Genomic DNA, 13,696 nt, shown 5'->3' on the forward strand with positions numbered 1-13,696 from the left:
AAGGAAGCCATAAATGCATAAATGTCATTAATATTAACTATCTGATATGAAATCGTATCTTGGCAATGAAACTAATGAGAATCAATTACAACTAAAAGATACTGACAGGGAACATTATGGGTTTCCATAATTCTCAATTACTTTTAATTGTTCAATTTTTACAAACAATTATTGTTCTAATACTAGTAATAGCTGAATCATGATGTACATCCCCTTTTAATAGTTTTGTTTTATTCAATACTCATAAAATATTATATCAAAGTTGTTCAAGATGTTACACGTCTAACACAACCTTTACTCTAGCTTATAACATATAACCCCCCCCGCCCCACCCCCATCCCACATCAGTCCCTAACTTCATTCAACTATATAGATAAATTTCAAAATTCATAAATATAATTTCATCAATCTATCAACTGATAACATACAAGTTAATGCATTTATTTTGCGATAATAAAGCAAAACAGCAATTGTACACACTAAAAAGTATTGAAATTACTGTCAAATATCCACTAATATTCATAAACAGGTAAATGTGGTCCACAATCAATCTACCTGTAGACGTATATGATTTATGCTAAACATGAAATCATTTATCACATGATGACACTATTATTACATAGATATGCTGACTATTAAACTTAATGAAACTCAGACTTATCCCTATACTGCTGATGTGGTATTTTGTATCCATGGCAACAACTACATCAATAAAACCATAATGATCATTAGTACAATATTACAATGTAATCTTTTCCATGCAATATACCTCCTGGCAGGAGTTTGAAAGCTACTGAAAGGTACTTTCAATAAATCTTTATTTCAGCTGAGGGCACTTTAAAAGTTGGCCTCGATATCAACAGGAAATCTAGCTTTGTTATGGTACATTACAATGACTGTGTGTGTGTGTCTGTGACTTACCCCAGCAGTAGTTCTGGTGAGCGATACCACCGCGTAGCAACGTAGTCTGTGTAATTAGCATTACCACTCCCCATAAGGTTGCGTGCAAAACCTACAAATGTAATGAAACAGTTCAACCCATTATATGCAAATACTTCCTGATCAGAAAATGACACAAAGATTTAGGAAATGGATTTTGAAATAAATAGTTTAATTATTTTTCTGCCATAGAACATTGAATTTGAGTAGTATTTGCTTGAAATCCATACTAACTACAGGGCATTTCATTTACTTAATATACTGTATTTCAAGTTAATGTGAACTATGTCAAGCAATTCCTGGACACGTTAATTAAATTGCTGTACAACCTATACGGCAGGTTCAACCTATACGGCAGGTTCAGGGGTTATCAACTTTCAATTGCAACAAGCATACAACATAGATAGCGCTAATCTGTTTAAGTGGTGTATCACAGATTAAACATGGTTTCTTTCCCCTCTCCACACTAATGGGATTGGATACTTATCAGGCTGCACTGGCATACTCCAAGCAAGAGTGCCAACATTACGCAATTTTCAAAAGTAGAATTCTGTACATTTGAATGACAAGAAATGTAAATGTCATGCAGGTAAGTAGGTCAATCAATCAATTACAAGACTACATGACTTGTATAATTTGAACTTTTATAGTATTAAACAGCAAGACATTAAACTTAAAACATGCAAAGTTGGAACCACAGCTGGAAGGCTATACATGTAGATTCACAAATTACAAGGCCAGTAAAATGCCAACAAAACTGTAATACCAATTTCACCTAGTAAGTTATTAAAGTAACTGCTGAGAAATAGGTGAATGGAGACCAATTAATGAGCTGTAGCAATGTACAACTATTTGATATAATTCTGACTGTAATAAAGTGAACTTGTTACATGTAATGAAAGTGTGGATGACTAAGTTCATTGAAGTTTAATAAGTTGCACAATTTTTAGTTCTTACAATACTAAACTCATTTATCACAGATTTTGTTAACAATTTGAACATGTGGAATTTACTAGTACGGTAGTACTACCCAGTACACTTTAAAGTGGCCATATGGATGAGGATTGGATATTTATTTTGGATTTGTAATTTATAAAACAATTTTATCATAGCTATTACTACTTGAAAAATTAATGTGAAACAACATATGCCAAGACCTTGTTTGTAACTCAATACATGGCAAAAGATTAATAAAGGTGTAAAAAGTTTGTTACTGTACGTACAATAACAAACTTTTTACACATCATTTTTTAGCATTTTGCAATGTAATGACTTACAAACACAGACTTTGTCTATGTTGTTTCACATTGATTTTTTAAGTAGGAAGCCATGATAAAATTGTTTCATAAATTATAAATCCAAAATAAATATCCAATCCTCATCCATATGGCCACTTTAAAGACAAACGTTATACATCTCTGGGATAGAGTAGTGATAAAACATGCTGGAATGAATGAGACTTAAATCCTCATAATACAAAATGATATTAGCTGTCATATTTACATAGAAGCAGATTTGAATATATATCAGATATTATTTTTAGCACTGGAACATCATTAAGAAACCATATTGCAACTGTATAACAGGACACAAGTCTTGTTTTTTCATATAAACTTACCAAAGTCACACAGCTTTAGGGTACCATCATTACTGATTAATAGGTTTTCTGGTTTAATATCTACAGGACAAAATAAAAATTCCACAACAACAGAGTTAGATGAATGGGTTTTTCTTGTACATGTCTGACATTATTTTCTACATAATATAGAATGCTTTTAGCGATAATATTGCTAAAATGATTTATGTTTGCAGTTGAGATCTAATGTTTAAAGTCGCGTGTGTCTGTGCGTGTAAGTGAGTCATTTGGAATATGCATATGTTGTCATGAATTGAAATTACTACATTAGCAGATTAAAAAAATGAATACGTGTCTATCTTGTCAATGACCTTTTTGACCACCATATTATTTGTGTCTGAAATGACAAAAAAGATAGAAAGCATACTAGATTGCACCACACGCTAACCTGTCTGGAGGTACTTAAGTTTTGATTTTTAAATGAACAAGGCTTGTCAAATGCTAGACTGGTCCAAAGACATGCACAATGTTTCCTCCTTCCATGATAGACATGTTGTCAGATTACTCTGTCTGCTTTCATATATAATTTATTGGAAATGGCAAACCATAAGGAGAAATACTACTCTACACGACTAACAGTTACATTTTAGAGTAGCTGAACTGGGTGTTCCACCTGCACTCTTTTTTTCTTTTCTTTTTTTGAAATTGTTAAACAATATATCCAAACTTGCTGCATTTGACCTTTGGATATCTATGTTTACAAACCAATATTTTAAGAAAATGATTTCCAGATACAGTGATAAAAGTTGATACCTGTATATCAAATATATAATTTTCATATTTTTCCAATTTTTCATAGTGATAATATAATTTTTGTTCATTCCTTATTAAATGGCAAAAATAAGCAATGCAATATCAATACTGGTATAGACAAATACAACCCAGAACACCAAAGTAAAATGTTTTCTGTATGTATATACCACAAATGTTTATAGCATCCATATCAAGTGTACTGTTTCATTTGCTAATTGACCACATTTTATAGAGAAGCAACATGCTAGGATTGTACATAAACCAATTGAAACAGTATACTTTTACACTTGATGTGAATGCTATAAATGAGTGTAGCACATAGTGAAAGTGCTTTACTTCAGTGTTACTCATTGTAACATATTACACTTATATATATTTTTTTTTCCTGGGATAAATAGTCTCTATTCTGCTATATATATAAAGGAATCTTAACTTCACAACCAAGCCTGTGCCAATACCCAAAACAATAACAATGACAATAATAATGTGTATTTATATATAATGCGCCAGTTCTGTGATAGCTCCAGGTGCTCACAATAGTCACCCCTGGCATGGATCTTTAGTGGTTCAACAGTCCATTAACTTCCTCAATTCCATGGTGAGCATTACAATATCCAATGGTTTCAATGCAGTTGTAAAAATGATACAGATGTTGATTGAAATGTGAAATGATGGTACATGGTTGTGTATCACCCTAGTACCAGTTTCTCACTACTATATACAATAGTATCCTTATCTTCAAATTTTGACCTAGTTAGTTAGCCTAGAATTCAGGCATGTGGGAATCCAGGCATGTCGGGATTGTTGCACTTGCATTCCCCTACCAAGCCTGGCTCTTTGCTATAACAGCCATATATATTCAAACCTAAAATTTGATTGCAATTCCTTGCAGTGACATCCAACCCCACTTAAATAAGTCTATGTCCATCATGAAATGTATTCCTTTGTGAGTATCTGATCCAATCTACTGAGATAGAATCTAATCACTCGGTGTGGTGATGCTAAAACCCAATAAGAATTGTGCATTTTTTTAGGCAGAAGCTCCAATCACCCGCTAGCAAAGGTCAGGTGTGATAGGGAAATGGAGAGAGCAGAAGACCCAAATACAACTGGATTCTAAGATAAAGTACAGTATATATTATAGTAAACTGGATGTATAGTGTATAGATCAAAACATCTATTGTGTTATAATGAAAATTGCCAATTGTGTTACATACATTTATGATATACAAAGCTAAATTTGGATCTTACCTCTATGTATGATATCATTTGTATGGCACCAGTGTATTGCTTTCACCAGTTGGTAGATATAGGATCTGTCAAGGATAAAACATATATTTAAGTTATTACTATTTTTCTATGATTTTAATATGACAAGATACAATAACCTGTCCATCAAAAAATTTATCATATTTAGTCCATATATAGCTCAGAGACTAGCCTATCTGACTCATCATACTGTCTTGACATTTCAGTGAATGACATTTTCAAGCCAGCTGGCTCTATTGTAGGTGTCCCAGCTACATCTATTTTCACTGTTGTTTAGCAACCACATAGAGCAGTACAATATGAATGGACAGTGTAAGGCAAACACAGATTTCAAAATTTCACAGACATCAAGTTGGCGAGTATTACATTGATGAATCATTATCCCATCTTCAGGAACTTTAATATAAAATATTTGTAAAATAATGAGAAAGAAACAAAACTGTATATAACTATAGCCTATAGGCTATACGACAGTTGAAGTTGAAGGAAGTTTTCTAAAACTTGTCCAAATTCCACACATTGTCATGTCAGTGCAAGAAGGTCATACAATTTGTATAGCAGATACAACTGACGCGATGACATATGATACAAAATTTCCACTATAAAGAATTGATTATCTCAAAAAATTTGATTACGTTAACTTTGTATGCTATAAACATCCATAACCCTTCATTTGTTTCAGTTCCACAATGGTAAAACAACAATCATATACATCTAGTACATAAGGAGGACTGTCACTGCAACACAATACAGGTATAAAAGAAGCCCAAACTCACTCACACACACACACACACACACACAAACACACACACACACACACACACACACACACACACACACACACACACACACACACACACACACACACAAACACACATACATACATACATACAGGAATGTTGACATTCAAATTCCATTACATTTGCTTTTTTAAGGACTGATTATTCTATTATATCCAGAGAGAATATTTGTCTTTTGCAAAGAGGAATAGGTTTTTATGGGCAAAATATGGTATGTTCATTGAGAAATCCACTTTATATTAGAAATATAAAGATTAATACATCATATTTGTATGAAATTTTTGACATATATTGAAATACCATTTAAATAGGTCATGAATGGGAACATATGCAAAGCTTCAACAGTCTTTACCGTTTTATTCATTTTTGTCAAATGCTAATCCCCTTTCCAGCTGTGCAAAAATCTGTCATTTTGACAAGTTATTTACACAATGAGACACTTTGACATACAAATACCAGTGTTACAATGGTACTGACTGTGTGTGTGTGTGTGGTAGAATGAATCTACATGTAAATATGTAGATTTAATGTTATGATATGTCTGCATCATGTCATCTTTACTATGGGTATATCATCTTGGTTACCTAGCAATAGATAAGTGTCTTCTCAGGTACACTTCATTATTTTCCCTCATTTATGTATCCCCTATGCTAAATTACATATTTGAGGTTTAACTGAAGAATGTTTTTTTTCAAATTTTAACGCACAGCATAATCGTGCCAAGCATGGCAAACTGGTTGGCAAGAATGGTGTTTAATAGTATCATGGTTTCTCTATTATGGGGAGAACATTGAAATAACTGATTCATTTTAAGTAACACTGAACCCATGAGGGATGGCCCTCACTGGACTTCATCGGAGATAAGTGTTCATATGATTGAAGAACTATCCACTATAAATAAATAGTATAATTATTATTATTAATAGGTAAAAATCACTCTTTTCTACATACATGTAAAAAGGAATTCACCAAAATTGATGAATCCACAGGTACTATTACAACTGCCAACATCAGGCCATGGCTGAATGGCAACTGTTACAAACAGAGAAAGTATTAAGTAAATAAATGAATTGGATTAATAACACTTAGCATAGCATGTTGGAACAGCAGAAACTTGTATTACACACAATGGTTTGATATGGACAGTTTTATGGCCTCTTTATGTGTACATGAAATGCCAGAGGAACTGGAAATTTGTTTGTCAATATGAACTATTAATTATTATGTAAAGTCATAAAATTGTTCTTATCAAATGATGGAATGTAATACAAGTCTCTGTACTTCCAATACAATGCAAGTGTTACTAATCCAATTCAGTTGTTTACTTTCCCTGTTTGTAACAGGTTCTGTTCCTCCACAGTCTGATGGGGGCAGTTGTAGGTGCATAGATGACACAACGCTATCCCATCATTATGGGGTATCACACTACCTGTAGCACAATGTGTATCCATCTTACTCTATGCCACAACTACAGTGTTTATAGGATAGGGGTAATTAAGTTAATTCTAAAACACAGCTTTATCAATATACATGTATATTTGAAAGCTTGAATAGAGAGGTTATCAAGATTTTCTAAATTACATGAATAATTATACAGGGATCCAAGTATTTGGCAACTTGTAGAAATTGAAAGTCTTGTCACAGCACATATGACTGGAAGCTTATAAAAATTTTATACATGTATGTTGACTAGATGCACATCTAATGTGATTTTAAAGCTGGTTACAGGTAATTGAGTCTGGACAAAATAGGCTCTATGAATATATATAAATAGGCTCTGATTCTATCAATTTCATTCTTTCCTTATCTAAAATAATTATTCAAAACACAAAATTTCAATGCAAGAGTTGATGAATTCGCATGCACCTAATACATAAATGCACTCATGTACATGTAGCTATACTTATTCATTAGATTTGTAAAGCTGAAATTGAATTTTCCAGTATTTACTTTTTCACTGCTTCTGGTGACAAAGGTATGTACATGACTGCAGGGCTGCAATGTAAACATATATAGGATCTGATGCGGGGATCTGGGGATCTGATCCACATCTGACACTGGTCTTAATCTGACACTAATCCTGTAATTGTGATGTGTCGTGTGGTTTACAAAATCAGTTTTACTTCAGGGTAGTTTCACTAGATTAACTTTGATTATCCAATGAGACCCGTCAAGCATTTCACTCTGTCATAAATATATAATGTTTAACCCCCCTTTACACTTAAGAACTAAGCTGATATTCGTGGTTACTATTTCTATCAGTTGGAAAGATCAACTGACCCGTAAGGCATTTCAATTACAGTATTAAAGGAATGCTGAAATGAAGTCAGTCTGGAGCATCAAAAGTGATGGCATTTTGTTTAGTTTGCAAATTACTTTGAGCTGGGTATACAGTGCTGGGGGTGGTTTTGGGACATGTTATATTTCAGTCTATTTTTAATAGTTAGATCTACCTCAACTTACCGAGTTGGAGATGTGTACCATTATGATATAGGCAGCACTATTATATAGTCCATCATGAAACCTTGTCATCAGTCTTACATGTATTGACCTTGATACATTATTTTAAGAGCATTTGCAACAAGCTATGATGAAATCTCCTGTATTTCATACCTATATGCAAATGTGTATACGGTACTATATGTGTTCCTCTATGTTTTGTACATGATATCATACATGATGATACGATGTTCTTTGTCAAATTTTCTGTTTTGGGTAAACATAATGTATAAATAACAGAACCCTATGATGATTAAGTGCCAGTTTGGGCACTCAGGGATATTTGCACTCTTGCTTGCAGTGTTTTCTGCTGCACTTTCACTTACTAACACGTCAACAAACACTCCTGCAAATACCCGAAGTGTGCCACATTTGCATTCACATTTGCATTCATTCTGTCACAGTCCTACTTTTTGTATTGTTTCTCATATCAACAAGACCCAGTAACAAGCCAGTAACTTGAGAAAGAACTCCTCCTATCAACAATGTTTCAAACCCCTGTATTGATTCATATTGCCATGACAACCTTCAATAATCCCTTTCAAAGTGAAGCCTGTGCCTAGACAGAGACACGGCTGTTTAGTATCAAAGTCACTGACCCCTGGACAACACAGTCAATCAACCATAACACAAGGTCAAATTCATTCTCTTCACACACATGCTTCAATTAATGAAATGAATTGTTCATCAAATTTTAATGCTCTGGGTGATACAGCAATTCATGCTGTTTCTTGTATATAGTCCTAGCTGCTTGCAGATGGTGTAGGGAGGCCATACTAACTTAATGTCCCATTAACATTTCTGGTAAGCCCAGGGTTTCATGGCTGTCTCTTGGCAGGACAGAGAAGAGAGAGACAATGTCAGAATAGATCTCGAGTCCTGACTTTAACTCAGTCTGCAAGCTGGAGTATTTCTTGTACACATTCATTGATAACATGCTGGAAATACACCATGTATAAACATTTTGTACTTTAATTCAATGCCGGGTCTAATATAGCAGATTAAACACCAGAGTATTTAAATGAAAACATTCTAGAATATAATGTCAATGTCTTCAGTTTTTAATTATCTATAATGGTGCATAGTTAATTGGAACCCACTCCATTTTGTTAATGAATACAGATGTAGCTGGGTCAGCAATTAAAATAATGGTAATGGGTTTTAATTAGTTGAAACCAATATTTGAAATCAAACGTAATTACACCGATTCTTATGAGTTCCTTGATGACAAACAAACATATGCAAACTAACTGACGTAAATATATCCACATACACAATTACAGAGATCTAATATCAATACTACATGTCAGTTTTCACTTTCATGTTAGGAATTTGGCTTTGTGTCTCTTGAAATATGCTTTTGTCAATAGCAAACCACACATGTCCTTTTGAAACTACCTCCCACCCCACTTCCACCCCAATTGGATTATACCTTCTGACCTTTCACTTCTCAAATATCTAATTAGAAAAATCAATCTATATTAATGAGATTGGGAATCAAATATATCCCTATACTGAATACAATTTTAATGATTTGAAACTAGATTGAGTTTAGAATCTCATTTTACGGTATTTTTAAAAGACATAATCTTCATTCGTAGAAGTAATGATAATATGATATGGGACTTTGGTAATCAAGCCGATGGTTTACTAAGATAGACGTAAACTAAATCTATTGTTGTTCAATGTGGCAGATTACACTAGTGGGAGATAACGGTTCTTCTGTTGTGCAATTCTAGTCATCCTGTGATGAAGACAGTGTAAACATTGGAAGTCCCAAAACAGTACACTGCAAGTTCATGGAACTCAGTCAATACAACTCTGTGAAGCCTCCCAACTGAGACTATAATCAAACCAATGTCCATTCAATAGCTTACCACTGTTGTATCAACATGTTGTGACAATGGTTTTAGTTTGTGTCTATATTTCATAGTAAATCAAGACCTTGATTACCAGAGTAATAATACGAATCATTTAACCTTGGAAGACACTCAAATTAACATATCAATTTGACACATATCAACCCTTCATATTGATTTCCATAAATTCCTATTTTGTATTGCTGTCCTTGGATATGTATAAATCCAAGGTTAAGTTCTAGTCATTTACTGCTATTTTACTTCAATCATTTGAAATGTTAAAGTATTAGAGGTGTCATTCATACAGAGATGTGTTAGTTGTGAGGTTACTTTACAACAATCTATTAAAAGGTCTATTTTCACATCATTAAAGTCTCCATGGGGTTAAACACAAACCAGTTCTTGATCTATTACAACCTACGTACTGTTATCTAATTAAGCTATGGTTGCATTATACAAATGGTTTACACTAAACACTTCAGTATGTCTATAAAACTAAGATGCTGTGCTTTACCTACGACTTACATGTACATTACACATGAACAAATCATGATGCTAAATTAAGACATTTTATGTGTATATGTGATGAACTTTCAACTCAAATTCTTGCACTGATATATAGCCCAGTACCATCTCATTTAGATGTGTCAAATTTTCAAGATGTCAAGAGTTTAGTTTATTATTAAATTTTACCAGCAAAGTGGAAACAAAAGTGCTTTTTAATTCTGTAATTATCTCTTTATACTTTAATAGGAATAGACGATAACACTTTCTATTTTAGAGCAGACATTTCCTGTTATCAAGGCACTAATCATGCTGTCATTTACATTGTATATTTTTCAAACCAAATTAGCCATATGTTCAACCATTTTACACACATACATCATCATATCATTGTTACATGTATGTACTTCTGCACAAATAACACTTATGCATTTGTATAATACTGTTCATTCAGCTGCTCTGTCATCATTAATCTTTGGCATGATGTCATTCTAAACCCTACATACAAATATTAGTAGTATATATTCATGGGAATATTTAACCTGCCTACGTTGCTTGATCTGTGCCTCCACTGCACTCGTTCCACTATCATACAATCATATACATGTATTTTAACTTTAGTAAATGAGTTCAGTGGAGTAACAGGTCCAGTGACATAAATGGGCTGAGGGTTAGAGATGAGTTGACACAATGTAGCATCCAGACTAATTGTGTATGGGTAAGACCTCAGTAAGAATGTTCTTTGATTATAAAGCAGACCACAGTAAAGCATGTCCCTGCAATATTCATGACGACATGTCTAATACTGACTTAGAAGTCTACCCATCTGTTAGCTTTTTTAACTGACACCTATCTTATTCACAGAGAAAATACTTTGATGAGAAAGACAAGTTCATGATGATATGGTGAACTTGTAACGAGCGTATGGCTGCAAATCTATTATCACTACATGACATCATATCTCACTAAATATATTATATGTGTGAAAATATGCAAGACACAGTTTAGGTACACATGTATGTATCATTTATCACATAAATACGTGCATATCTTCTACTGTGTGACGTCAAACGGGTGATTTCAGAGCATATCACCCCTGTTCTATCGAACTATTTTTCTCCGTACTCTTCGAGTCGAGTGTTCGTGTCAATCCTACGCTATAGTATGATCAAGTTTATCGTAATAATTATGTGCTTTCAAAACGTAAATGCATACATTACGTTACACATATCCTTGGATGACATGAGTTTGATACATAGAAGTCCTTTTATTTTTATTTGATACATTTTATTCTATTTAAAAATCACGTAGGTTATCGATGTAGCAGTCGGCAAGCTTACTTCCGATTTTCCATCGAGCTCAGATCTCCGAACTTCCACAACCCGAGAAAATATGAATAAAATGACGGCACAAAATCGTATTCAGACAATTATACTTACGTTTCAAACTAAATTCGATATAACATGCACATCGCAAGGTTATAACCGACAATTTTGGTTGAGAAACCACACAACAGTATGACCGATACCATACATATGGTAAGCTTGACCTCGCGACAGGTCACGCGATTATGTAATTTGCATAGCCATCGGGCGCCATTTTTTAATACGCGATGAAGAATATAGTGCGATGAAATGATGCAGTATTCGTAAAATACAATTTAAAATTTTAGAAAAATACGGGTAAATACTTAGTTATGTGATAAATATATAATTCCATGAAATCAATGTTAGTTTTACGTCATAATGCTCCTCGTATGATTCCGTGGACTACAAATTCTCGCCTACCGGCTCGAATTTGTATTAGTCCGCAGAATCATACTCGGAGCATTATGACGTAAAACTAACATTGATTTCATGGGATTATATATAAATATCCCATATCTGCCACTCATACACCAAATTTTTTTCACTTGGATAATACCTATATCAGTGAAGACATTATGTATCGCAGTAATGAGTTTAAGTTTTGAGTTTGAGTTTGAGATAGAGATAGAGATCGAGAATAATGGGTTAATTACAAGCTTAGCTTGATAAATTGTTGCCCCATATTTATACAATAGCGATCCACATTTGCCTTGAAAATGTTGGTTGTTTTTAGAAGTTACAACATAATCCGAAATTCATTCCAATAGTTTACAACACGCTGGCTGAAAAAGTTCTGTCTCCGTTGTGATCTACTACTTTTATAAAACTTCACAGAATTTTGGGTTTTTTTAAATTCTTTGTACCTGTGATAAATTTTTACATTACGCTTGAAGTCAAAATAGAACAAAAAGTCACATTATGCCAATACATGCTTATAATATTATTAGTAAAGCATGTGTAGCACATGATTCCATGGGTGATGACTTTTTAGCTCATTATGTCAATACTAAATTTACCAGGTCCACACCTGTATTTTGTAATAATGAGAGGTGTGTGCACAAAGAAATAATTTAGTTATTACAAAAGTACCCATGGTTTCCCCTTCTTTTTACTGCCTATGCGACAGCACACATTTTCTTGTATACATATTTCTTGTTGAGGTTACATTTTGGAACGTGTTCATTGTGAAATGCGTAAAGATGTTTGTGTCCAACCCAATTCATAACAAATTGTTAGTACCATCAACATACAGACAACAAACTCACCTGGCTGTTTCTGGAGAAACACCGTTTGGCATGTCTTCTAACACTTCAAGCATATTCTACATAATAGTAAGGTACAGAAAAGACACACAGTTGATTTATTGTGAAACAGCACTTAATACATGTATATCGGTAACATTAAAGTTTTAGTAACAGGGCAACTTTTTGTGTGTATTATTCCTGTACACAAGTTTATACAACATCAGGCCAATAGTCAACAATAAACAATTTGATTGATTTTCAGTGATTTGACAAGCTTTAAACTAATGCAAAACAATCAAAGATAGAAACTTCAAATTTGAACAAAATATATTACGACACACCAAGTTCTACAATGTGATGTCATTCGTCCTAAAAACACAGTATCTATTGTCTGGTCACCCAAGTAATAATTACCATTTACAATGTAAAAATGATAATGTTAATTAGCAATAGAGATAACACACTTATTACAGTAGGACACTTTCAACATCTAATAACATCACCAACTTTCCACAATGTCACTGGAAACTTGAAGAAAAAATGAATGACTTTATACTCTGGATGTACAGTAACATAATAAATGTCAGTTTTGTTTGTTCACAAATTATATGTGACCTTAATTACTTACCCTTTCAACATACTCAAAAACTAAATAAAGCTTGCCTTTCCTTCGGAAGGCTTCCCTGATGGAAGATAAAAAATGAAATAAACAGACTGATTAGAATCATCAATGTGAATATTAACGTAAAATAAATTCACGACTGATCAGCAGCACTTAACCCCCCCTCTCCCACCAACGCCCACCCCTACTCCCCCTCCCTCCAAA

At 33.5% G+C, this 13,696-nt stretch overlaps 1 protein-coding gene across 2 annotated transcripts in view; it reads right to left on the reverse strand.

Annotated features, from left to right (window-relative positions):
- LOC144438686 (uncharacterized) overlaps window positions 1-13,696 on the reverse strand; it is a 53,497-nt gene that overhangs the window by 16,182 nt on the left and 23,619 nt on the right. For both annotated transcript variants that reach the window (XM_078127830.1, XM_078127829.1), the window contains exons 5-9: window positions 13,499-13,553; window positions 12,892-12,947; window positions 4,580-4,644; window positions 2,558-2,617; window positions 922-1,012 (exon numbers count right to left, since the gene is read on the reverse strand). In XM_078127830.1, coding sequence (XP_077983956.1) covers window positions 922-1,012; window positions 2,558-2,617; window positions 4,580-4,644; window positions 12,892-12,947; window positions 13,499-13,553 — 327 coding nt within the window. The remainder of the gene's footprint in view (window positions 1-921; window positions 1,013-2,557; window positions 2,618-4,579; window positions 4,645-12,891; window positions 12,948-13,498; window positions 13,554-13,696) is intronic.

This window comes from Glandiceps talaboti, chromosome 8 (genome assembly GCF_964340395.1).
Source record: "Glandiceps talaboti chromosome 8, keGlaTala1.1, whole genome shotgun sequence".
Lineage (NCBI taxonomy): Eukaryota > Metazoa > Hemichordata > Enteropneusta > Spengelidae > Glandiceps > Glandiceps talaboti.